The 25,695-nt window shown below is 39.3% G+C and overlaps 2 protein-coding genes across 9 annotated transcripts in view; one reads left to right on the top strand and one right to left on the bottom strand.

The window, feature by feature from the left end:
* The first annotated feature begins 400 nt into the window (after positions 1 to 400).
* LOC131993779 (oocyte zinc finger protein XlCOF6-like) lies at positions 401 to 4,174 on the top strand. The gene is made up of 2 exons (XM_059359809.1): positions 401 to 895; positions 2,163 to 4,174. The coding sequence occupies exons 1-2, from the start codon at positions 779 to 781 to the stop codon at positions 3,885 to 3,887; spliced, it is 1,842 nt and encodes a 613-aa protein (XP_059215792.1). The 5' UTR covers positions 401 to 778; the 3' UTR covers positions 3,888 to 4,174.
* LOC131993776 (NACHT, LRR and PYD domains-containing protein 4A-like) overlaps positions 4,045 to 25,695 on the bottom strand; it is a 34,568-nt gene continuing 12,917 nt past the window's right edge. For 6 of the 8 annotated variants that reach the window (XM_059359800.1, XM_059359802.1, XM_059359804.1 and 3 more), the window contains 4 exons: positions 8,786 to 8,959; positions 8,414 to 8,575; positions 7,064 to 7,110; positions 4,045 to 6,455 (listed from right to left, as the gene is read on the bottom strand). In XM_059359800.1, the coding sequence (XP_059215783.1) occupies positions 5,917 to 6,455; positions 7,064 to 7,110; positions 8,414 to 8,575; positions 8,786 to 8,959 (922 nt within the window). In that variant the 3' untranslated portion in view covers positions 4,045 to 5,916. Of the gene's footprint in view, positions 6,456 to 7,063; positions 7,111 to 8,413; positions 8,576 to 8,785; positions 8,960 to 9,056; positions 10,981 to 11,101; positions 11,316 to 11,464; positions 11,544 to 11,828; positions 11,931 to 12,104; positions 12,207 to 12,380; positions 12,483 to 13,742; positions 14,092 to 17,900; positions 18,659 to 25,695 lie in introns of those variants that run through there. The other 2 variants (XM_059359799.1, XM_059359798.1) reach the window with 2 other exon arrangements.

Here is a 25,695-nt window from a genome sequence, read left to right as displayed (position 1 = left end):
TAATTTCACAAATACACAGGGATTTATATGTTGCAGAATGTTTTTATTTGAATAATTTTATTTTTTTTTTACATAAAAAGTATCAAATGATAACATACATTTGTTTGGTAAGTACATATTTTGCTATTATTTAAAAAAATCAATATATTGCAGGTATTTTTAATTTAGACATTTCAATTTCAATTTGTTTTAATAATATTCACAAATCATTTTGTTGCATATATTTTGAATTCAAATGAATTTAATCATTGAATTGCATAAACAGTTTAAAACTACCAGAGAAGATTTTATTTTTGTTTTGTTTTAATTATTTTTTAAATGTTATAAAATTATAAAATTATATTTTATTTTCTAAGATGTTTTAATTTTTTTTAAATTTAATTTCATGAATACATAAGGCTGGAGATATTTTCAATTTTAATCATTATCTCACAAAAAATAATTAAGCTAATTTGTGATTTAATTTAAAGTTCCACGTTTTCATCTTATTCATTCAATTAATATTTAAAATTAAACTAAAATGACTGCAGTAACGTCACGTATTTTTCTGAGCCTATTTATTGATTTATAATTATTAATAATGATTTAAATGAACATTATTGTGTAGCCGCTGAGCTGCAGTGCTGCCTCCGGCCGGCAGGCGGCGCCCCGCCCCCCCGCCCGGCAGGAAGTGACGCTGCAGTCATGGCGGCTGCGGAGACGACACAAACTGATCCTCTCTGAACTTTTCCTTTTTTCTGTTTCTGTTCGAGTTTTTATTTTGATCAAGTTTATACAAATGTTGAGTCGCGTGCAGCGGCTCGTGTCCGCCATGTTGGCCCAGTTTGTGTCCGCGGCGGAACCGGAAATCACCCGGAGACTCTCAGAGACACACGAAGAAGAAGAAGAGGCCGAGGTCAGAGAGAATGATGTTATTATTATTATTTTTGTTGTTGTTGTTATTATTATTATCATTTATACAGACAGTCAGACATATGATTATGATTTTTATTATTATTTATTTATTTATTCAGACACTCAGACAGGTTATTATTGTTATTATCATCATTATTAAATGTATTATTATTTATTCAGACAGTCAGACAGGTTATTATTGTTATTATTATCATCATTACTATAGTTATTATTTATTCAGACACTCAGACAGGTTATTATTGTTATTATTATCATCATTATTATAGTTATTATTATTTATTCAGACACTCAGACATTATTATGATCATCATTAATATTTATCTATTCAGGCAGTCAGACATATGATTATTATTATTGTTATTAATTAATTTTTCCAGACCGTCAGACAGAAGGTTATTACTGTTATTATTATTTATTCAGACACTCAGACATATGATTATTGTTGTTGTTATTATTATTATTATTATTTATTTATTCAGACAGTCAGAAATACGATTATTATTGTTATTTATTTATTCAGACAGTCAGACAGGTTATTATTGCTATTATTATCATCATTATTATAGTTATTATTATCTATTCAGACAGTCAGACATATGATTATGATTATTATTATTATTTATCTATTCAGACAGTCAGACATATGATGATGATTATTGTTATTATTAGTCAGACAGGTTATTGTTATTATTATCATAATTATTATAGTTATTATTATTATTATTTATTCAGACATTCAGACATATTATTATTTATTTATTCAGACAGTCAGACAGGTAATTATTGTTATTATTATCATCTTTATTATAGTTATTATTATTATTAATTCAGTCACACTTTTTTTTTTACAGCTGATTATATTTTTTCATAACCTATTTTATTTTAACAGCAGAACACTGAACACATTAAAACAGTTTCAGTCAACAGTAATTATCATAATTTAAACTGGCCAAAATATATTTTAAAACTTGTTTATTCACTTTTAAATCAATATTTTTTACTTAATATAAGATTTTTAATTTGAAGTTTTTATTTCAAACTCGCATTTTGAAAATGTATTATTATAGATTAGAAATATAGAAATGCAATTATTATAGAATAATTTTATAGCTTCTATAGGTTTTATATGATGAAAATGATTAATATTAATATCTGTTTCTCCTTTATCTTCCCTGTGATTGACATTATAAACTCTGTTTTGTTAAAGTGTTACCAGGTTCAATGTGAGTAGTGTGGTTGTGTTGCAGGCGGAGCTGCTGGCGGCGGTGGCGCGGATCGGCGAGGCGCTGCTGCAGGAGCTGAGGACGCAGCTGGAGACCGTTGGACACGTGACTGAAGGACCTGCGTCCGGGCCTCAGCGGGACTCAGCCCCCCCCGCTGCTGGAGCAGACACTCAGGTGGAGGCGAGCCAATCGGACGCTCCGCCCAGTGGCGGCGACCAATCAGAGCAGAGTCCTCCGGAGGGCGAAGGGCGGAGCTTCAGCTGCAGCATCTGCAGCCGGCGCTTCTCCAGACGCACCAACCTGAGCGCTCACCTGCGGGTCCACAGCGGCGAGCGTCCCTTCAGCTGCTCCACCTGTGGGAAGGCGTTCTCCACCCTCAGCAGCGTCAGAGTGCACCGGCTCACCGTGCACGGCAAGCAGCGGCCGCACGCCTGCGCTCACTGCGGGAAGCTGTTCGCCACCCGCGGTCTCAGGGCGCACCAGACACCGCTCACGTGTGCGGCCTGTGGCGAGACGCTGGCGGCGAGGTGCCATCTCCGAGCGCACAGACTCACCTGTCAGAGGACGGACAACAGGTTCAGGTGCGGCGAGTGCGGGAAGGAGTTCTCCAAGCACAGCTACCTGTCGGCTCACCTGAGAGTCCACCTGAAGGACAGACCCTTCACGTGTCCAACGTGTCAGAAAGGCTTCACCACACGCCGCAGCGTCCACGTCCACCAGCTGACCGTCCACCGAGGACTTAGGCCGTTCACCTGCAGTGTCTGCAGGAAGTCCTTCAGCCAGCGCGGCGGCCTCACGGCTCACCTGAGGACACACACGGGTGAGCGGCCGCACGCCTGCGAGCAGTGCGGGACCCGTTTCTCCAGCAGGAGCGGCCTGTCTGTGCACCGCCGCGTCCACACGGGGGAGAAGGCATTCAGCTGCGACACCTGCGGGAAGAGCTTCAGCGTGCTGGCCAACCTGCGGCGCCACCGGCTCGTCCACTCGGGTCGCCGCGCCTTCAGCTGCGATGTGTGTGGCCGCAACTTCACGCAGGCGGCACACCTTAAGGCGCACGCTACCATGCACAGCGGCGAGTGGGCGTTCATCTGCAATGCCTGTGGGAAGGGCTTCAGGCAGCGTGGTGCGCTGCTGGTCCACGAGCGCAGCCACGCCGGCGTCAAACCGTACAGCTGCGGCGAGTGCGGAAAACATTTCTCCTCATCCACGTCGCTGAAACGCCACCGGCTGGCTCACGGCGGGGAGAAAGATCACACCTGTGACGAGTGTGGGAAGAGCTTCAGCAGCACCCGCGTCCTGAAGACTCACCTGCAGCTGCACGCCACCAACAAAGCGTTCTGCTGCGATGTGTGCGGCCGCGGCTACAGCTCACTTGCCTACCTGAAGACGCACCGGCGTGGCCACTCGGAGGGGAAACCGTTCGGCTGCGCTCAGTGTCAGAGAACCTTCGCCACGCAGGCGAGTGCCAAGTTGCACGAGCGCACGCACAGCGGAGAGAAGCCGTATGTCTGCGAGGTCTGCGGGAAGAGCTTCAGCGTGTCGCAGAACCTTGTCAGACACAAGCGCGTCCACAGCGGAGAGAAACCGTTCGAATGCGGCGTCTGCGGGAAGAAGTTCAGTCAGAACAACAACCTGAAGAGTCACCAGCTGGTTCACACGGGGGAGAAACCGTTCAGCTGCACCGCTTGCCACCGCCGATTCGCCTCCTCCAGGAGCCTCCGAGAGCACAGGTGTGTCTCTGCATGCTGAGCGCCTCCGCAGACAGGAAGTCCAGCGTCTCCACAGACAGGAAGTCCAACGTCTCCGCAGACAGGAAGTCCAACGTCTCCGCAGAAAGGAAGTCCAGCGTCTCCGCAGACATGAAGTCCAGCGTCTCCGCAGAGCGCCGGGAACCAACAAACAAGTTAATATTTGAACATTTTATAAGTTTCATCTGAAATAAACTTTAAATGATCTGAACATTTATTCTGCAGGAAATCTGAAATGTTTGGATGAAATATGTGAAAATATTGAGAATCCAATAAAGAAGTTTTTATTCAGTTTGACAGTTTAATGTTATTGTGATGATGATTCGAGCAGCACAGTCACTGAGTACATTTACTCTCCTGTAGTTATAGTATTAAATACTACAGTATACTGCATTACATTTATCTGGCAGCTTTAGTTACTTTACAGATTATTCAAACTAAATATAATCAACAATAATCATCATAACAAAGTTGTCACAGGTTATTCTAGTACTTTATAAAATCATTAATTTATTTCATCAGCTGAAACATTTGGAAAGTAACTAAGTACATGAAATCAACTATATGTCAGTAATATTATTAATTAAAAAAAAATAATAAAAAGACTGAAAATCTACCGGAGTAAAAACAGGTAAAATATGTGAAATATTGTTTTATCAATAAAATATCTGGGAAACGGCAGGAAGATATTCTCCCCAAAAATATAAACAAAAACTGTAGTTTTTCCCCAGTGGGGAAATTCTGAAAGGGCCATGGGGGCTATTGCCGGTGTGTTCAAAATGTGTGTGTGTGTGTGTGTGTGTGAGAGTGTGTGTGAAACGTGTATTTGGAGTAGAGTGCGCGCGTACACGCGCATGTGTGAGTGTGTGTGTGTAACTAAAATCACAAAGTTACATCTGTGTGTGTGTGTGTGAAGCATGTGTATCTGGAGTAGTGAGCGCGCTTATGTGTGCATGTGTGTGTGTATCTGTAACTGTAATCAAATAGTTACGTGTGTGTGTGTGTCTGTGTGTCTGTCTGATTCTGACTTTCTGTGAGAGATGGATGAAAGGATGAAAGGCTTTGGGTTCGACCAATCACAGCAGAGCAATCAACAGAAATTAACAGCTGTGGAATCTTCCACCACAGTGACAGCAGCCAGAGGTGGACAGACTGGAATATCTGGCCTCGTGCAGAAAGCATTTTTGGCAAAACCATAACTCCTATCATTGATCCGACTTCACTTTGAGCGTCCTGAGTTCTTCCTGAACAGCTACATATGTTTTTTTTAAGAAAAATGAATCTTCCTGCGTTTTTAATATGGGAGCCAATGAGGCCGTTGGTGCGTGTTGGTGGCGCATCTGTGCATCCAACGCCCAAACTATAACTCTGACAGCTTTACCAGAGGATTGTGAGTGAGAAGACAAATTTTCCTACTTTTCTATGTATAAATTATTTCTGTAGAGTGGAATTTGCGGCCTGGAGCGCAATTTAAAAAAAAAAAAAAATTGACAATTTTTTCTCTCCCTCTAAACTCGATGATGTCACACACTCTGACATGAACATTTCATGCAATACACACCCATTATAATCTCAGAATTTCTCCAAAAATGATCATGGTCACTGAACAGGGATTGATAAAAAACTATTTGACCTATGGAAACATGGATTAATATACCAATGCACAAGACTTGTGTCTACTGTTTAAAGTCAAAATGGAGTCTCAAGATGAAATTATGCCGGAGAAGTAGACGTTTGAAAATCTCCAATTATTGTTCTTTTTCGCTAATTTTTTATTGACTTATGTCGCGAAAAATTCGTATTCCGTAGAGAAAAGTTATAGCACACCGATCCCGATCAAACCGCACGTGTCCTTGTTAGAGGACAGTCTGTCCTCTTACAAGAGGAGACAGAGGAGACAGTCTGTCCTCTAACAAGAGGAGACGGGAGGAGACAGTCTGTCCTCTTACAGGAGGAGACAGTCTGTAATCTAACAGAAGGAGAAAGTCTGTCCTCTAACAAGAGGAGACAGGAGTAGACAGTCTGTCCTCTCACAGAGACACTGAGGAGTCAGACACTAACCCTAACCCAGGATAAAGAGTTTCAGTGAATGTGGTGTTGAAGGTGTGGAGGTGGATCAGAGAGTCAGAGGAGACTCTGTAGAAGGACAGAGAGCCAGCAGGACAGTCCACATACACTGCTACTGTACCAGAGGAGGAGGAGGAGGAGGAGGAGGAGGAGGAGGAGATGTCTGTTTCTCTGTTATTGTGACAGACAGAGTAACGACCACCAGAGCACCACAGACTCCAGGACTGATCATTGACTCCAAACACACAGTCAACACTGTCTCCTTTTCGTCTGATTCCTCTGTAACTCACTGCCACATGAACCCATCCGCTCCACTGAACCTCCCAGTAACAGCGACCAGTCAGACCAGTTCCACACAGCAGCTGAGCCAAGTAGCCATTAAACCTGTCTGGATGATCAGGATACGACTGCTTCTCCTTCACATATGTCACCGTCCTGTTGTTGTCAGACAGTTTGAGGTTTCTGTTGACTGTGTTTGTGTCGGCTGTGAGTTGACGCCGATCTGATGGAGAGAAAAAAGACCCAGCAGCAGTTTGAACCTGATTACAGCCGTGACCTGATGTCAGCAGAGCAAACATCACGCTGATATTATCCATTAAACATTCAGCAGCAACTGATGGGACACAATGAGGCAAGAACCCTGAAACACCTGAGAGGATTCATTCATCATCATCTAGTCATTATTATTAAACACCTGCAGTCCCTCTAAACCCCTGCTGTCCCCCTAAACACCTGCAGTCCCTCTAAACACCTGCTGTCCCCCTAAACACCCGCTGTCCCCCTAAACACCTGCAGTCCCTTTAAACATCTGATGTCCCCCTAAACACCTGCAGTCCCTCTAAACACCTGCTTTCCCTCTAAACACCTGCTGTCCCCCTAAACACCTGCAGTCCCCCTAAACACCTGCAGTCCCTCTAAACATCTGCTGTCCCCCTAAACACCTGCTGTCCCTCTAAACACCTTTTGTCCCCCTAAACACCTGCAGCCCCTCTAAACACTTGCTGTCCCACTAAACACCTGCTGTCGCCCTAAACACCTGCTTTCCCTCTAAACCCTCCTGTCCCCCTATAGATCTCCTGTGTATGTGTTGTGATGTATAAAGACACTTACACTTCCTCAGACCTGATGTCAGCCAGTGGACTCCAGCAGGCTCCGCCCTGAAAGGAGGAAGCCGTTATTCTCTACATTTATTATGATGTTACTGTCTGTTCACGCTGTGCCCTGTCTATCCTGCCCGAGAGCATCCCCTCTGTCTGTCCTACCTGAGGGTGTCCTCTCTGTCTGTCCTACCTGAGAGTGTCCTCTCTGTCTGTCCTACCTGAGAGTGTCCCCTCTGTCTGTCCTACCTGACAGTGTGTTCTCTGTCTGTCCTTCCTGGGAGTGCCCCCACTGTCTGTCCTACCTGAGAGTGTCCCCTCTATCTGTCCTACCTGACAGTGTCCTCTCTGTCTGTCCTACCTTAATGTCCCCTCTATCTGTCCTACCTGAGAGTGTTCCCTCTATCTGTCCTACTTGACAGTGTCCTCTGTCTGTCCTACCTTAGTGTCCCCTCCATCTGTCCTACCTGAGTGTCCCCTCTGTCTGTCCTACCTGAGAGTGTCCTCTGTCCTACCTGAGTGTCCCCTCTATCTGTCTTACCTGAGAGTGTCCCCTCTGTCTGTCCTACCTGAGAGTGTCCCCTCTATCTGTCCTACCTGACAGTGTCCTCTCTGTCTGTCCTATCTTAGTGTTCCCTCTATCTGTCCTACTTGACATTGTCCTCTCTGTCTGTCCTACCTTACTGTCCCCTCCATCTGTCCTACCTGAGAGTGTCCCCTCTATCTGTCCTACGTGAGAGTGTTCCCTCTATCTGTCCTACCTGAGTGTCCCCTCTGTCTGTCCTACCTGAGAGTGTCCTCTGTCTGTACTACCTGAGAGTGTCCCCTCTATCTGTCCTACCTGACAGTGTCCTCTCTGTCTGTCCTTCCTTAGTGTCCCCTCTATCTATCCTACCTGAGAGTGTCCCCTCTATCTGTCCTACCTGAGAGTGTTCCCTCTCTCTTTCCTATCTGACAGTGTCCTCTCTGTCTGTCCTATCTTAGTGTCCCCTCCATCTGTCCTACCTGAGAGTGTCCCCTCTATCTGTCCTACGTGAGAGTGTTCTCTCTATTTGTCCTACCTAAGAGTGTCCCCTCTGTCTGTCCTACCTGAGAGTGTCCCCCCTGTCTGTCTTACCTGAGAGTGTCCCCTCTGTCTGTCCTACCTGAGAGTGTTCCCTCTCTCTTTCCTATCTGACAGTGTCCTCTCTGTCCTATCTTAGTGTCCCCTCCATCTGTCCTACCTGAGAGTGTCCCCTCTATCTGTCCTACGTGAGAGTGTTCTCTCTATCTGTCCTACCTAAGAGTGTCCCCTCTGTCTGTCCTACCTGAGAGTGTCCCCCCTGTCTGTCTTACCTGAGAGTGTCCCCTCTGTCTGTCCTACCTGAGAGTGTCCAGTCTGCAGCGTTGATCCTCCAGCAGCTTCCGTCCTGAGTCTCCTGGATGGTTGTATCTCAGGTCCAGCACTCTCAGGTGGGAGGGGTTGGATCTCAGAGCTGAGGCCAGAGAAGAACAGCCATCCTCTGAGACCAGACAGCCAGACAGACTGAACACACAGAACAACAGGTCCTGTTATCTATGAAGTCCATCAACAGATCCATTAACAGAGAGAAGAATATGAACAACAACAACAACAACAATATGCTGATGGAAAGATAAATAAACTAAAAAAACATCTCCATGCCACAAGTTTATCCATCAATGATATCTATTAATTAATATTTTACATGGGCTGAACAAGATGCTGAATCCTGACCTGAGAGTTTCCAGTTTACAATGTGGACTCTCCAGTCCAGGACACAGCTGCTCCACTCCTGAATCCTGCAGGTTGTTGTTACTCAGGTCCAGCTCTCTCAGACTGGAGGACTGGGAGCTGAGGACTGAGGACAGAGCTCCACAGCTCCTCTCTGACAGGTTACAGCCACTCAGTCTGGAGACACATAACAAAGAAAAAAAAGGAGTAAGTTAACAAGAGAGAGCATAGTATTTAAGTTATGATATCAGAATCCAAAGATCTCTGTACTCACAGAGCTTTGTTGGAGGCTTTGACAACTGGCAGCAGCCTCAGAAGAGCCTCCTCTGAAGCAGAGTATTTCTTCAGGTCAAACACGTCCAGATCTGTTTCTGATGACAGTAAGATGAAGACCAGAGCTGACCACTGCGCAGGAGACAGTTTATCTGTGGAGAGACTTCCTGATCTCAGGGATTGTTGGATCTCCTCCACTAGAGAACGATCATTCAGTTCATTCAGACAGTGGAACAGGTTGATGCTTCTCTCTGCAGAGACATCTTTGTTGAGCTTCTCCTTGATGTAGTGGACTGTTTCCTGATTGGTCTGTGAGCTACTTCCTGGCTGTGTCAGCAGACGTCTGAGGAGAGTCTGATTGGTCTGTGAGCTACTTCCTGTCTGTGTCAGCAGACCTCTGAGGAGATTCTGATTGGTCTGTGAGCTACTTCCTGTCTGTGTCAGCAGACCTCTGAGGAGATTCTGATTGGTCTGTGAGCTACTTCCTGTCTGTGTCAGCAGACCTCTGAGGAGATTCTGATTGGCCTCCAGAGAAAGACCCAGGAGGAAGCGGAGGAACAAGTCCAGGTGTCCGTTTGGACTCTGTAAGGCCTTGTCCACAGCACTCTGGTAGAGATGCGTCTCTGTTGGTTCCTCTGCCATCAGATTGACTCCAGACTTGATGAAGGTCAGATGAACATGAAGAGCAGCCAGAAACTCCTGAACACTCAGATGGACGAAGCAGAACACACTGTCCTGGTACAGTCCTCTCTCCTCTCTAAAGACCTGTGTGAACACTCCTGAGCATACTGAGGCTGCTCTGATATCGAAGCCACACTCTGTCAGGTCTGAGTCATAGAAGATCAGGTTTCCTTTCTGCAGCTGATCAAAAGCCAGTTTTCCCAGAGACTCAATCATCTTCCTGCTCTCTGGACTCCAGTGTGGATCAATCTCAGCTCCTCCATCGTACTTGATGTTCTTCACTTTGGACTGAACCACCAGGAAGTGGATGTACATCTCAGTCAGGGTCTTGGGCAGCTCTTTTCCCTCTTTGGTTTTCATCAGATCCAGAACTGTAGCAGAGATCCAGCAGAAGACTGGGATGTGGCACATGATGTGGAGGCTTCGTGATGTCTTAATGTGGGAGATGATTCTGCCGGCCTGCTTCTTATCTCTGAATCTCTTCCTGAAGTACTCCTCCTTCTGTGGGTCAGTGAACCCTCTGACCTCTGTCACCATGTCAACGCAGCCAGGAGGGATCTGATTGGCTGCTGCAGGTCGTGTGGTTATCCAGAGGCGAGCAGAGGGAAGCAGAGTCCCCCTGATGAGGTTTGTCAGCAGCACATCCACTGAGGTGGACTTTGTAGCATCATTCATGATTTTAGTGTTGTGGAAGTCCAGAGGAAGTCGACACTCATCCAGACCGTCAAAGATAAACACACCATGGAACTCTCCAAACCTGAAGATTCTTGCTTCTTTGGTTTCAGGAAAGAAGTGATCAACAAGTTCCACCAAGCTGAACTTTCTCTCTTTCAGCACATTCAGCTCTCTGAAAGTGAATGGAAATGTGAAGTGGATGTCCTGGTTGGTTTTGTCTTCAGCCCAGTCCAGAGTGAACTTCTGTGTTAAGACTGTTTTCCCAATGCCAGCCACTCCCTTTGTCAGCACTGTTCTGATTGGTTCATCTCTTCCAGGTGAGGCTTTAAAGATGTCTTCTTGTCTGATTGTTGTTTCTGGTCTGTCTGGTTTCCTGGATGCTGTTTCAATCTGTCTGACCTCATGTTCCTCATTGACCTCTGCAGTCCCTCCCTCTGTGATGTAGAGCTCTGTGTAGATCTGATTCAGAAGGGTTGGGTTTCCTGCTTTAGAGATCCCCTCAAAAACACACTGGAACTTCTTCTGCAGGTTGGACTTCAGTTTACGTTGACAAACTCCAGAATGACTTCCTGAATGAACAAACAACAAATATGATCAATGAATACATTATTTTTGTTTAAATGTATTTCTGAGTAATCAGTAAGTGTCACATTAATCCAGCATGATAATCTTTAGAGATATTCGTCTTACTGCTCTGCAGACAGTCAGCCAGATCCTTCTGCTCCATTGTCCTCAGGAAGTGCAGTGTGATCTTCAGAAAGGCCTCTCTGCTGCTCCTCATCTGCTCTTCATCCCCCTCATCCTCCCTCTGAGTCTCCGAGGATTCTTGGTAATCTGGACTCAGAACCTTCTGGATCTTCTTCAGCTCGTTCTTCACAAAAGTGCAGATGTTCTCCTCCAGCAGCTGGAACAGAGTGTTATATAAATGAACCAGTCAAACTAGAATCATGGGACCACACATCCTGTTGGACAGACTGATGCTCCGGTGGTCTGTGAACTGCAGCATGGAGATGATTATGAACAGAAAATATGATACATAAGTTCCTGTACTACCATAAATATGGAGTCCAGGTGTGTCTGATGCTGCTCGGCCGACTGACCGCCGGGAACCTCTGAGCTCTGCTGGTCCACTCTGTGGAGGAATCATAAAAAAATCATCTCACATTCTGTCCGTCCACACGACACAAACACAAGGTAAAGGTGAGGACACAAAGAGTATGAACGGTGTGTTACATGACTCCCAGTAGTGACCAAGAAAGGGCTGACTCAAGCGCAACTGGAATTATACAGAGATACTTGAAGAGGGCGGGGGGTGGGGGGGGGGGGTGTAACAGTTGTGTCAAGGTCAGAATTGGACCTGCGACATCGCAGTTATGTGGAATGATCCACTCAGCTACCAAACGTTTAAAATCCTCACCTTCTGGTGGATTGGTGTCCGTCTTTGAAGTTATAAGGATAATCCATAGACCAGTCACTCTTCATGGACACACAGCTGGGTTCAGGTTCTTCCAGCTTCCTCCTGATAGAAACACAGGATAAATTATGCTCTGCAGCCATAACTATACTATATCATATGAAGTTTGATATTACTGCCATATATGAGAGTCAGCACCTCCACCTCCCTGCTTCTGTTGGTGCCAGTGAAAGTAATGGAGTCAGATAAAAACACATCATTTGGTTTTGAAATCCTCACCTTCTAGTGGGGTGGCGTCCATTTTTGAAGTTATAAGGATAACCCATAGACTGGTCACTCTTCATGGACACACAGCTCGGTTCAGGTTCTTCCAGCTTCCTCCTGATAGAAACACAGGATAAATTATGCTCTGCAGCCATAACTATACTATGTCATATGAAGTTTGATATTACTGCCATATATGAGAGTCAGCACCTCCACCTCCCTGCTTCTGTTGGTGCCAGTGAAAGTAATGGAGTCAGATAAAAACACATCATTTGGTTTTGAAATCCTCACCTTCTAGTGGGGTGGCGTCCATTTTTGAAGTTATAAGGATAACCCATAGACTGGTCACTCTTCATGGACACACAGCTCGGTTCAGGTTCTTCCAGCTTCCTCCTGATAGAAACACAGGATAAATTCTGCTCTGCAGCCACAACACACTGAGACAAAATCTGTCAGTGGTTTAATCACCAGTTGCACACTGTATATTTGTATCTTGGGAGTTTTTGGTGGCAACTCTCAGGTTCCTGTTTTAACCCATTGACGCCGGGAAAGCATTACCGCATTTCTACCATTAAAGCCGGGAGCGCTGTTGCGTCACTCTACCATTAAGGCCGGGACAGCGGATATGTCATTTTGTAGTATTTGTATTTTTTTCCACCTATTTTCGGTCCCCTGGCCAATGAAATGCATCAGAACATGATCAGAATACATGCGGGAGTGTCGCAATGCAACATCGGACTTTTCCAGAACTTTAAATCATGGAGGAAGACGACTATAGCGGAGGAGCTCAGCAGTAAGTGACGTAAGGGATCTTGATGAAAACATCGCCGATCATTTAATTGCTGATCCGGACTTTGAACCCTCGGAACCAATCGACCGGCATTTATGGATGAGAAATATGTTTTTAGACGACATATTTTCACCAAAGAACAGACAGATTTGTGGCCATCTGGAGATAATAATATATTAATATTAATAATAATAATAATAGGCTAATTGATTGTGATGATGATATAAGAAATCATGACTGTTTATGTCTTATATTATTTTATGCGTCGTTGAGTACCCTGAAAAGTGCAATATATAAAATGTATTATTATTATTTATTATTATTATTATGATAATTATTATTATTATTTTTATGATAATTATTAGTTTTTTATTACAGTAGGCTAATGAGAACTATGTCTTGTTCTTCCAGTGGTCATATCATGTTAGCATCTTGCTAATGGGCATGTATTAGTATTATGCATAGGATTTTTTATTCAGACAAATGTAACATTTGCTGAGTTTGTTGATTTTTAAAAAAAAATGTATTGAAGGTTTGGACAAATAAACTCAACTTCGTATGAAAGCCACGGGTATAAGCTCTCAAAAACTTTTTGAATTTCATTTTTATCTGCTACAGAGGCTGAAAAATCTATTATTTAGTAGGTGTTGAATTTCCAGAAAAACTTCAGGTTTTAGGGGGTCATTTGAAAATCGCCCGTGGGTTTTCCAGGCATTTTTTTCCAGGCGCTTTAGGCCTTAATGGGTTAAAATGTCAACTTTCAGTGTTTCACACTCTTTATAAAACTACTAGTTATCCCATTAGTTGTTCCCCTCAGAGCACTTTAGCTCAGCTTTGGTTTTCGTTATCATTGAAATTCTCACCTTCTTGTGGAGTGGCGTCCATCTTTGAAGAATAGAGGAGGCTCCATAGACCGGTCACTCTTCATGGACACACAGCTGGGTTCAGGTTCTTCCAGCTTCCTCCTGATAGAAACACAAGATAAATACTGCTCTGCAGCCATAACTATACAGTCTATCTTCATCTTTACTGTTTTCATTACCCTGTTGAGTGGTGTCCATCTTTGACGTTTTCAGGATAATCCATTGACCGGTCAGTCTTTATGGACACACAGCTGGGTCCAGGTCCAAGTCCAAATCCAGGTCCAGGTCCAGGTCCAGATTCAGATCCACGTTCAGGTCCAGGTCCAGGACAGTCTGGTCTCTGATAGTTCTTGATAGAAAGAAAGAAAGAAAGAAAGAAAGAAAGAAAGAAAGAAAGTTCACATATTGCGCCATGTGTCCTCCTACATCCCCCTGTGTCCCCTGTGGTCAGACGGGGGACAGACAGTGGTCAGATATTTTTAAAGTAATTTACAGCTAACATTATATAAAAGCTAAAATCACATTAAAGCCAACATTATATTAAAGCTCATGTTATATTAAAACTAATGTTATTTCAAAGCTAACATCCTTTCAAAGCTAATGTTATATTAAAGGCCATAAATCAGCTGAACCACCTTAAAACATGAATGAACAGATGAAAGTTGTTGATCAGATAAGTTACTTACACTCTGATGATTTTATTTGACGAATCTCTGATTATATTTGATGAATCAGATTTTATTTGATGAATCTCTGATGATAAACCACAGACTGTATAATAACGGACGTCTTCGCGGTGACGTCACCGGTTGTTTTGTTTTTTTTGGACCGTTTGAAGCTTATGTTATTCTCGCATGTAACTCCCCTCACTCCTCATTTTGCTGTTTGTTTGTTAATGCAAAACATGCAAAACAACAACAGTTCAGCGTGATGGTGATGCCATCTTTGTTTGTTGAAACCGGAAGAAACCATATTTGGACTGGTGAGGCTCAAAGACGGGTGTGACAAGCATAGACTGTATAAAATACAAGTTGGACAAGTGACAAGTTTATCTAAAAATGAACTGTTAACACTAAAACCAGAGACTTTACTCTTCTCTATCATCTACAACTAAACGTTTGTTTGAAGGGACGCCCCTGCCTACACGCAGAACACGCACAGTGCGTAGGGCCCCGCGATCCAATAGGGGCCCCGTTTTGCACAAAGGATGCGCATATGTACAGCCGTGCGGCGTGCTACTAGATCAGCTGTCAGCGCCAGGCAGGAGGAGAGAGAAGAGAGACCTTTTTTTTGTAATCTGACACTGCACGCGCCGGCACTGCAATGATTGACAGCAATCGATCTGACCAATCACTGGTCAGATGCACTGAGTCAGGCGCAAGCAAGAGGGAAAAAAAGCAAAACAAGAGGAAACTCGTGCTTCTCTCGATGGTGGGTATTGGTTGAAGTTAGTGCTCGGCCTTATTAACGGTGCCGTTAACGCCGTTAATGTCCGTTAACGCTGTTAATGGTGTTAACGGCCCAGCACTAGTACAAATCTAAAACTTTGTGGCATAAGCAGCACTAAAGCTCCATGTACAGCTGCTGCTGCTACTCCAGAGGTAGGAGTAGAGATGTTAGCCTCCAGTCCATTCAGCTAGAGTCTAGATGTGACTGTGGTCTGGAGATGAAAGTCATTTTCCAGCGGCCCTTACCATTTATTTAATGTCTTGTTAACACCTTTGTCTGCATATACATTCACCTCTGTTGTAAGGCAGTTGTAAATTTATCAGTTGTTGGTCGTATTTTCGGCTAAAGTTTATAATCTATTTTATCACCACACAAGGATTTGGCTAATGTTATTGTAATGGATGTAAAATGTCGCCATCTGTTGGTGAATTTAATCTATGACAGACAGCTTTGGAGGAGATATTAGAGATAAATACTGACAGAAATGAGTGTATTTGATACTTTTGTTGACAGAAGGAACTAAATTTGAATGTAGCTTCATTTTGAAATATCAGTCCGTTTGGTACTGAATTAGTATGTTTTATTAGGATTGTAGTTGTAGCCTATATAATAATAACAATGATGATGATAATAATGACAATAATAGTAATAATAGATAGCAATAGCAATAATTTTTTAATTAATATTAGTATAAGTATAGAAGTAGTAGTACTGCCAGTATTAGTGGTTGTAGTTTGCATTATAATCGATTATAGTAGATGGCCCATTTCAGAATTGCGGGTACATTTGAAGTTTAGAAAAATTAAGAATTTTATTTTATTTTTTCCATAAAACCTTTTTAATTCCCATAGAGAATACTTTAAATTTAACACTTCCAGCATTTGCCAAGCTTAAACATGTAAGATTTAAAATATTTAATCTGAAAATCATCATAATAACAGTAAAATCAGTCAACTCTGTTGCAGACAAATTAGGGTAAATATTTATAGTACTCAAATGTGATACATTTTAAAACCATGTCTTTCCTAAGAGAACTTTTGTCTTTACATCCAGTAATTCAACTTTAAATTTTCTAAGATAAAGATTCTTTTTTCAGGATTAAAAACATTAACACATTTAATTGGAAAGTTGCCAAGACAGTTTGGATTTTCTCTAAATATTGCTCCAAAAATGAATGAAACGCTTTGAAATTTCATTTATAGTGAGAATGTTAATTATGACACAGCTTCTGGTTAGTTTGTCAACAATAAAACATATTTAATAAGAATTTTTTTTGAATAAAACTGTGAGAAACAGAGTTGACGCCTATGTGAACAGAGTGGACATGAATAACGGAGTTGACAAACTGTGTAAAAGGCCAAAAACAGTAACTCTGTTATCATTGAAATTTTGAAACATGTAACAGAGTTGATGATAACAGAGTTGACATTTTCCACCATTTAGTGCTTTAACTCCACATGCTAGCTTAAAACCAGATACCACATGTCATAAATAAAACCATAATTTAATGAATTTTCATCATATAATTGTTTTTGAAAAAATGACTGACAGATTCACTAGAATATCATAGTAACAGATTTGACATTTAATTAATCTACTGTTGGTGTATTCTCAACATTTTGTACAAGTTAATGAGAGAGAAAGTTTAACATTCATTAATTCCCTCCAAATCTTCTCTGCAAGAGGAAGTGACACCACTGGGTGCAGGTCACATGTTTTTTATTTGAATGCTGTAGGGTTTTTTATATGGTTTTATAACAGAGATAACAGAGTTGACCGGATCATAGGGACAGATAAAAATATATATTTTTAATGTTGAAATCCCATGTATTACAGAAAATAAATACTCTGTGCAACTGTAAGTATAAGTATTTATAGAATTAGCAAAAAAAAAATGCTAATTTTAATGAATTATTTTATGTTAATTCAATATGAACATGTGAATCCCAAGCTGAAGACAGCCAATAATTGGTGGGTAGGAATCATTTAATGAATATATTACATATAAATTGTGCCTAAAATACACACCAATCATTATTATTGGGGAACATTCAATATAATTAGCAATATTATTTAAAACAGATCCAGTAAATACTTTTTTAGGGGGAAATAATCAAAGGTTTTTCTGGGAGACGCGAAATGTACCCGCAATTCTGAAATCACCCAGATACTACTAATATAGTATATATATTAGTATTAGCAATAACGTTTAAGTGGCCTGGCTATCATAAGCATCAACTCAGAATTGGCACAGCAGCTGTCATATGACGACCTCATTGATGACTTTGCATCCAGAAAATGCAGACGCGTGCATCTGTAAAAGGCACACATGCTTGCTTTGCACTCTTTCAGTGCCTGAAAGCCTCAAGGGTCTGACTGTTAGTTTTTGGTTCTTAAGTTGAATTACTGTTCATTTTTAATTCTTTGTTACTCAGATTTAGGCCCGAAGACATTTTTTTGCTTAGGGCCCCATTTTAGCCAGGGGCAGCCCTGGTTTGAACATTAAGTCTTTTAGTCCAAGTCCAACCAAACACTGAACAAGACATTTCTACATGAACAGTTTGTACTGAAGGTAACAGTTAACTGACAGACAAAAATGCTTACAGAGTTTATAACGTTTTTAAATAGTTTACAGAGTTTACAATGTTTATAAAGAGTTCATAAACAGTTAATATAGTTTATAAAGAGTTTATGAAAAAGTTTACAGACCTGAAAAAAAAAACTGCGTCACGATGAGAAAAAGTGAAACTAAACCGAAATGCTGGCTGGCTGTCAGTCAAGAAAATGTGCGTCACTTCCTGTCTCCTCAGTGGGCGTGGTCTCCTTCCCGCCACTCGTTTGGCAATATTGTGAACGGAAAGAAGTTAGTTACAAGCCCTCTTAGCGTGGTTATTAGCTTATAAACACAACTTCAGTCCTCATAGGTACTATATTTGGAATAACAAGGAAATTCTACACAAAAGAAAATCCCTGTTTTATTGCTCATGGTATGATAATGGAATTTTACTTGTATGTCAATTATTAAATAAGAATGGTGTGTTGATGTCACATTCAGAACTTATTCAAAAATTCAAGATTACAATCACACCTAAAGAATATGTTGTTATCTCTAATGCAATTCCTGCCGGTTCTCTTCTATTTTTAAAGAACTGTAACTTATCAGAAACCAGCTCATTTAGTTCTAGGCAGATTTTTATTGGAGATATCAATATTCATGATAAACCTTGCAGTAACAGACACATCAGAAATGCATTGAACTATACTACAGCTCCTGCAGCAAAATTCTTTTGGTCATCTATCATGAGCAATGTACAGTGGAAAAAAGCTTGTAGTGTTTTAAATAAATTTTGCATTAATAATAAAGTGAAAGAAGTATCCTACAAAGTGTTACACCGTGTTTATCCCGCTAAGGAGGTCTTGGAGAGATTTAAGCTAAACATTGACTACTCTTGTACTTTCTGCAATGTTAACAAAGAGACATTGTTTCATTTGTTTTATCATTGTCATCATTCAAAGCAATTTTGGAATGATATGCAAGACTTTGTAAATGGAAAAATGGGTACTACTATACATGTTACTGTGTTTGATGTGATGCTCTATTTTATTTTCGATAAGATGGACAACAACACTGCCTACATAATACAACTTCTAATTATCCTTGGAAAATTTCATATACACAAATCTAAATGGTCTGACTCCAAACCCTGCTTTCGTCGTTTTATTATTGAACTTAAGCAGTATGGCACCACACTTGAAGGTGTAAACAACAACAAAGCTGCAAAGACACTGAAACTGTTAAAGACTGTACGTTTGATTTGATCTTTTAATTTTAAAGGACTGGCAATGAACTCTTGAACCCCCTGGTGTTTTCAATGTTCAGTGAACAAATTTATGTAATTTGTGGGAAAAAAAAAAAAAAAAAAAAAAAAAAGAATGTTCAGACGTTATGTACCTCGTACTCTCTGCATGATCATTGTATGTACCTCTTTTTCTTTTCATTATTCTTTTTATTTATTTTATTTTTTACGACTATTTCTCCTGATTAGTTCTTTGTTTCATGAAATTTGTTTGTTTCTTGAAATCCCTTTTTGTCTGACCTCATGATTGTAATGTTCCTTAATTTTCAATAAAGTTTAAAAAAAAAAAAAAAAAAAAAAAAAAAAGAAGTTAGTTACTGAGGACGTCCGTAAACGTGTTTGACGCAGTCTCGCGAGACTTTGGGTAACCATAACACTCGGTTGTCAGGTCTCGCGAGAGCTCGTTGCTGACACAGAGATAGGTCTGGAGCAAAGTTAATTTTCTCCTGATTTGTCCGTCAGAAAAAAACATTCTTGTGTCAGAATGTTGAGAAGACATGTGTCCTGTTAGGAATGGGTCCAATGTTTACTTTAGTGACTCTGGGACAAAATAATCGGTCATTATCTGAGCTCACTTTAATGTCTCCATTGGGATCAATGCCGGTCTCCTAAAGGGGCGTGGCCTCCTCTCCCGCCACTCGTTTGGCAATATTGTGAACGTAAATAATTTATTTATATTTTCTTTTGCTAACATATAGATATTTACACAGATAACAGTTACATTCAGTCGCATTAACAAAAAGGACGTTCGTGACACAATCTCGCGAGACTTTGACGCTAACGCTATCTATAAGATCTCGCGGGAGTTGCCTGTTGAGACAGAGACAGGTCTTGTCAGTGAACCGTCTGACAAGAGCTGTCACACCGAATAATAAAAATAAATAGAATTCTACAATGGATCAATAAAATACCTCGATAATGCCAGAAATATTTTCTATAAATATAAATAAAATTCAGTTAAATATCAGAAACATGTTTAAGCATATCAGAAATTAAAATACAAAACACAATAAAATATCTGAAAAATGTCAGGAAAGATTTTTCTTTTAAAAATGAATATTGATGAAATATTTGAAAAATGCCAGACATTTTTTTTAAAAAGATCAATAAAATGTCAGAAAACCTGAAACTGAACATAAAGTGATCATCAGTTATTGATCACTGACCGTTAACTGAGGAAGAAAGTAACTAAGTAAATATACTCATATACATCAATAATATCAGTAAAAACAAATCAGCATCCGGAAAAGTACAAAGAGTTAAAAAAACAACTCAAGTATATAAATACATAACATTTCTACAATATATCAATAAAATATCTGGAAAATACCAGAAATATTTTCTATAAAAATAAATGAAAAAATAAAATTCAGTAAAATATCAGAAACAAGTTTAACCATATCAGAAATTAAAAATAAAAATCAACAAAACATCTTAAAAATATCAGGAAAGATACTTCATAGAGTATTTCCATTTTCTGCTCCTGTGTATTTGTACTCTGTCACATCTGTTTTACTTGATTACATTTATCTAATGGCTTTAGTTACTTTATAGATTATAACAACTAAATAATACCTAATTATTTAATATTACAGATTCATTTTCCAGGAGTTTATGAATTCATTAAAATGTTATTTACAAGCTGCAACACTTGTAATGAAGTAACTAAGTATATTTACTCAAGTATACATCAATATTTTAATTACATAAAAATATTTAGTTGCATATGTTTTCAATTGAAACTAATGGATTTATCTAATTGCATAAACATTTTGAAACTACAAAATAAGATTAACATGTTGCAGAATTTAAACTAAAATGAATTAAATAATTTAAATTTAATTTTATAAATATATAAGGCTGGAGATATTGTCAATTTTAATCATTATCTCGCAACAAAATAAATGAATAATTAAACTAATTTGTGATTTAATTTACAGTTCCACATTTTCATCTTATTTATTCATTTAATTAACATTTTAAATTAAACTAAAATGACTGCAGTGATGTCACATATTTATCTGACCCTATTTATTGATTTATAATTATTAATAATGATTTAATTGAACACAAGTGACGCTGCAGTCATGAGATGACACAAACTTTATTAATTTTTTTATTTTTTATTGACAAAAGAATCGCGTACAAAATGTCATATTAACAACAACAAGTAACACCTCTCAGCAGGGCACATAAACAAATAATATATATAAAATAATGTAGAGAAGAGAAAAAATACAAAAGCTTCAATAAAATAGAGATTAAAAAATAAAAGAAGAATAATTAAACAGGTCAATACATCACACATACCAATTAGGGCTCTATGAGTATTTTCAGAAGGAGAGACAGAACATGTTTGTGTTTCATTAGTTTCACTGAGGTGATTGTCCACAAGAGTCTTTTTAAAAATATAAAAAAGTGGTTTTGTTTTTCTCCATGTGAATGTGTGGATGGAGAACTTTGCCAGAATAATCAGGTTGTTTACAATCAAATCACATTTTGTGTCTTTCAAAATAACCAAACACAACATTTCCTCTTGTGAGATGAGTAAGTGTGATTTGAGTTGATAGCCAGTCCTGCAGATGCTCCCAAACAATCCCAGAGTGTCTGCAGAGGAAAAACAAGTGAGCAGTAGTTTCACTTCCACTATCACAGAAAGAACAGTTGTTGTGATCAACACCAAATCTCAATGTGAGGAGCTCACTGGATGGATCAATAGTATTCATGATTCTGAAGTCAACTTCTTCTGTTTTGGAGCTTACAGGATACGTAAGATATTTGGCTCTCAGTTTGTTCATGTCTGATTTAGGAAATAGTTGGAGAATGACTTTTCTGTTTGATTGAATTGGGAAAAGACTTTTGTTAACTCTATGGAGTCTTTTTGGGCTATTTGGTCCATTTCTGAATCCTTTTCATTCTGCTTGTATACACCACTTAAACAATGTTTAAATGCCATGTTGGTATATTTTTTTCACCTATATGACCTGATAATAATTTATTTTTTATTCTGACTTATTGGATCAACAGTTTGAACCAAAAAGAAACAAAGAAAAACCTTTTGATTGTGTGTGATCCTGTCATCAACTCTGGTTTTTATTCTAGTGGGACTCGATTTTATTTGTGTCTTGTGTGTTTAACAGAACAATTTTGGTCATTTTGTGTATTTTTTTTAGTCATTTTGTGTCTTTTTTTTTGTAATTTTGTGTCTTTTCTGTTCATTTTGTGTCTATTTTTTTGGCATTTTGTGTCTTTTTTTTGTCATTGTGTATTTTCTGGTCATTTTGTGTCTTTTTTTGGTAATTTTACTCAAGAAGAAGATGTGTTGTGGAGAAGGATGAGCCATATAGATGTTGATAGAACATACTTATTTCTCTTGCTAGAAGTTTGGCCTCTGTGCAGTCCACATCATTCATTGGAAGACTTTTAATAGAGTTCCTCTCCTCTCGTTTTTTTTTTTCCACTCTACAGAAATACGCAGAGTTTTTCCTTCTTGGATCCACTTAGACCTTGACCTGATAAACGCCCCTCTGGCTTTTCTTTCATAGATTTGATCCAGTTTGGATTGTGATGAAGAAAGTTTATTTTTGTCCTTCTCTGTTAATAATCGTTTGCTACTGACCAACTGTATCTCCTTTATGATATTTTCTTCCTCTAATCTATGTTTCCTTTTAATCCTTACAAGTCGAAGCATTCACATGACTTAACCCTTTAGAGTTTGGGGCTATTTTGTGGGTTTTTGACTCCTTTTCATTCTGCCTGTATATAAACCACTTAAACATCTTTACCATGACGTGTTGGTATCAGTGTTTTCAGCTCAACCTCACCTATATGACCTGATTATGTTTTCATTTGGACTGACTGGATCAACATTTTGAACACAAAAAAAACACACAAAAATACACACACAAAAAATACACAAACACACATAAAACATGAAAAACAAACCAAAAACATACACAAAATTACAAAAAACACCAAAAACATAATAAAAATACAAAAATTACAAAAAACACACAAAAAACAAAGAAATTACAAAAAACACAGATAAAAACACAAAGAAATTATAACAAAAAAAAACAAAACAGTAAAGACAAAAGATTGCGTTCCAAATGCTAAATGAGAAAAATCTCTGCAAAAACAGTCAAATGGTGTTAATACACTTGGAGCGTCCTTTGCTAAAAAAGGGTGGATGCATTAAATGTGACATGGAAACTTGTAGAAAAGCCAAAACTTTAGAGTTGAGCTGACAGCAGGGCTCCATGCTGCTGAACGTTTTCACCTTGTGACGTCATGAAGAAGTCGTGCTCCGGCGCTTTCGTGGACTCCAGAGGGTTCATGTGTTTACTGAAGGAGATTGAGTATTGGCATATTTTGTCTTTTATAAAGTCCCATTTTTGAGTGTATGACAGTATGGAGTCATCCTGTAATATTTCTTGAATCAGGTATTTGATGCCGTTATTGTACTCGACATGTTTTAGCAGACTGGCATTACATTTCCAGGATCCTTTTCTCCTGCTAGACTGCATTCTAGGCGTTAGAGAGAAGTCAACACAGCAGTGATCAGGAAGTGGAGCAGGGGATATTTCACACTTTGATATTTGATGAAGCATTGTGTCTGCTACTAACCACTAATCTCATCTACATCTGATTGTGGCTACATCTGGTTTGAAGCTGGAAAACTCTTGATGATTTGGATCTTTTTCCCTCCATGGATCATGAAGACATAAAGTGTTAGAGAAATCAAATCAAACTAAGTTAGGATGGAGATGTGTGAATTTGCTGGGACATCTGTCCTTCCACTCATCCACAACCATGTTCCAGTCACCACCTAATATTACATTTTCTGTTTCAGGGATTTCATCTGTGCTCGCTTTAGAAAGTCTGGAGCCTTTTTCTTCTTCTTCTTCTCCTTCTCAATCACCGCTGCTGCTTTCCGCTTGTTTCCTGCTCCTCTGACGACACCAGCTCTCCGCCAATCACAGCTCAGGGGCGGGCTCCTGCGGTGCCTTCAGGTGCTGTCGGGAATGTTAAAGTCTTGCATAAAAGTAACATTTTCTTGTTATAAAATCACAAATTAATAACTTTAAAACTTACAAATGAAACACTTTGAAGTGACTGAATGTCTGTTGTTGATGTTCTGTTATCTGAACACTGAGCTGTTATTTATTTATTTAATTCTACTGTTTTTATTTGAATTAAATTAATTTAAAATTGAAACGTTTCTTAAAATTAAATTAATTTAAATAAAAACATTAATTAAGAATGCTTCATTATTATTTTTATACATTATTTAATATGCTTACTTTATTATATGTTGGTAAACTGTACCCTATTTTATGTTATTTAATTGCTATTATTATGATTATTATTAATAATAATTTTATCTTTCTTCATTTTTGTCTATTTTATCTACAATAGTTTTTAGTTCAGCTTTTAGCTTTTATTTAATTTATGTAAATTATTATTATTGTTAACCATTATTTAATTTTGTCTATGTATTCTATCTAATTCATTTTACATTTAATTAATTTATTCTAATTTTTAGTCTAGCTTAAATCTTTCATTTCATTTTTTTAAACTTAATTTCATTAAAATGATTAATTTAATTCATTTCTATGTACTTTTTTTGTATTTGTTTTTATTGTAACACATTTCCTCTGTGTGCATTAATCTTCTTTAAATGTTTATTAAACTAAATAATAATAGAAATGTACTTATGAACCACAGAGGACATTTACAGGTGTAACATTCAAAAGGTTTATGAATAATTTATTTTAGTTTTGTATTTTTTATTTAATAGTTTTAAATGTTATAGTTATATGCTTTAATCTGTTTAAATGTAACATGTAAAAGATGTCAATTTCTTTAAGAATTTTATTTTATTTGAGATACACAATATGGATTTATTTTTCAGCAGATAAAAAAGATAATTACCTACTTAATAATTATACACTTTTGAATTTTAAAAGGAAGTTCATAACCTGAGAGAAAGAAAACCTAAAATGTTATTAGTGCAGATTGATGATTAATATCAAACAGTTCTGACTCTTCAAATATATTTATTGACTCAAACAAAATACATAAAAAAACTTCACAAACATACTTTTTGATTTCATAGAGAATTTTAACAAAGGATTTAAATTATATTTGACATAATCAGACAAGTTATCGATAGTCTGTTCTCTACAGGAGGAGACAGTCTGTTCTCTACAGGAGGAGACGGTCTGTTCTCTACAGGAGGAGACAGTCTGTCCTCTCACAGGAGGAGACAGTCTGTCCTCTCACAGGAGAAAACAGTCTGTCCTGTAACAGGAGGAGACAGTCTGTCCTCTAACAGGAGGAGACAGTCTGTCCTCTAACAGGAGGAGACAGTCTGTTCTCTACAGGAGGAGACAGTCTGTCCTCTGACAGGAGGAGACAGTCTGTTCTCTACAGGAGGAGACAGTCTGTCCTCTCACAGGAGGAGACAGTCTGTCCTCTCACAGGAGAAAACAGTCTGTCCTGTAACAGGAGGAGACAGTCTGTCCTCTAACAGGAGGAGACAGTCTGTCCTCTAACAGGAGGAGACAGTCTGTCCTCTAACAGGAGGAGACAGTCTGTCCTCTGACAGGAAGAGACAGTCTGTCCTCTAACAGGAGGAGACAGTC

Source organism: Centropristis striata, chromosome 20 (assembly GCF_030273125.1).
Source record: "Centropristis striata isolate RG_2023a ecotype Rhode Island chromosome 20, C.striata_1.0, whole genome shotgun sequence".
NCBI lineage: Eukaryota > Metazoa > Chordata > Actinopteri > Perciformes > Serranidae > Centropristis > Centropristis striata.
The sequence above is the reverse complement of the archived record's forward strand: the minus strand, read 5'-3'. Positions and strand labels throughout refer to the sequence as shown.

Excerpts from the sequence above, each read along its gene's own strand:
- LOC131993779 (XM_059359809.1), top strand. The coding sequence starts at position 779 with ATGTTGAGTCGCGTGCAGCGGCTCGTGTCCGCCATGTTGGCCCAGTTT. Across the intron at positions 896-2,162 it reads AAGAAGAAGAAGAGGCCGAG|GCGGAGCTGCTGGCGGCGGT; the intron begins GTCAGAGAGAAT and ends GTTGTGTTGCAG.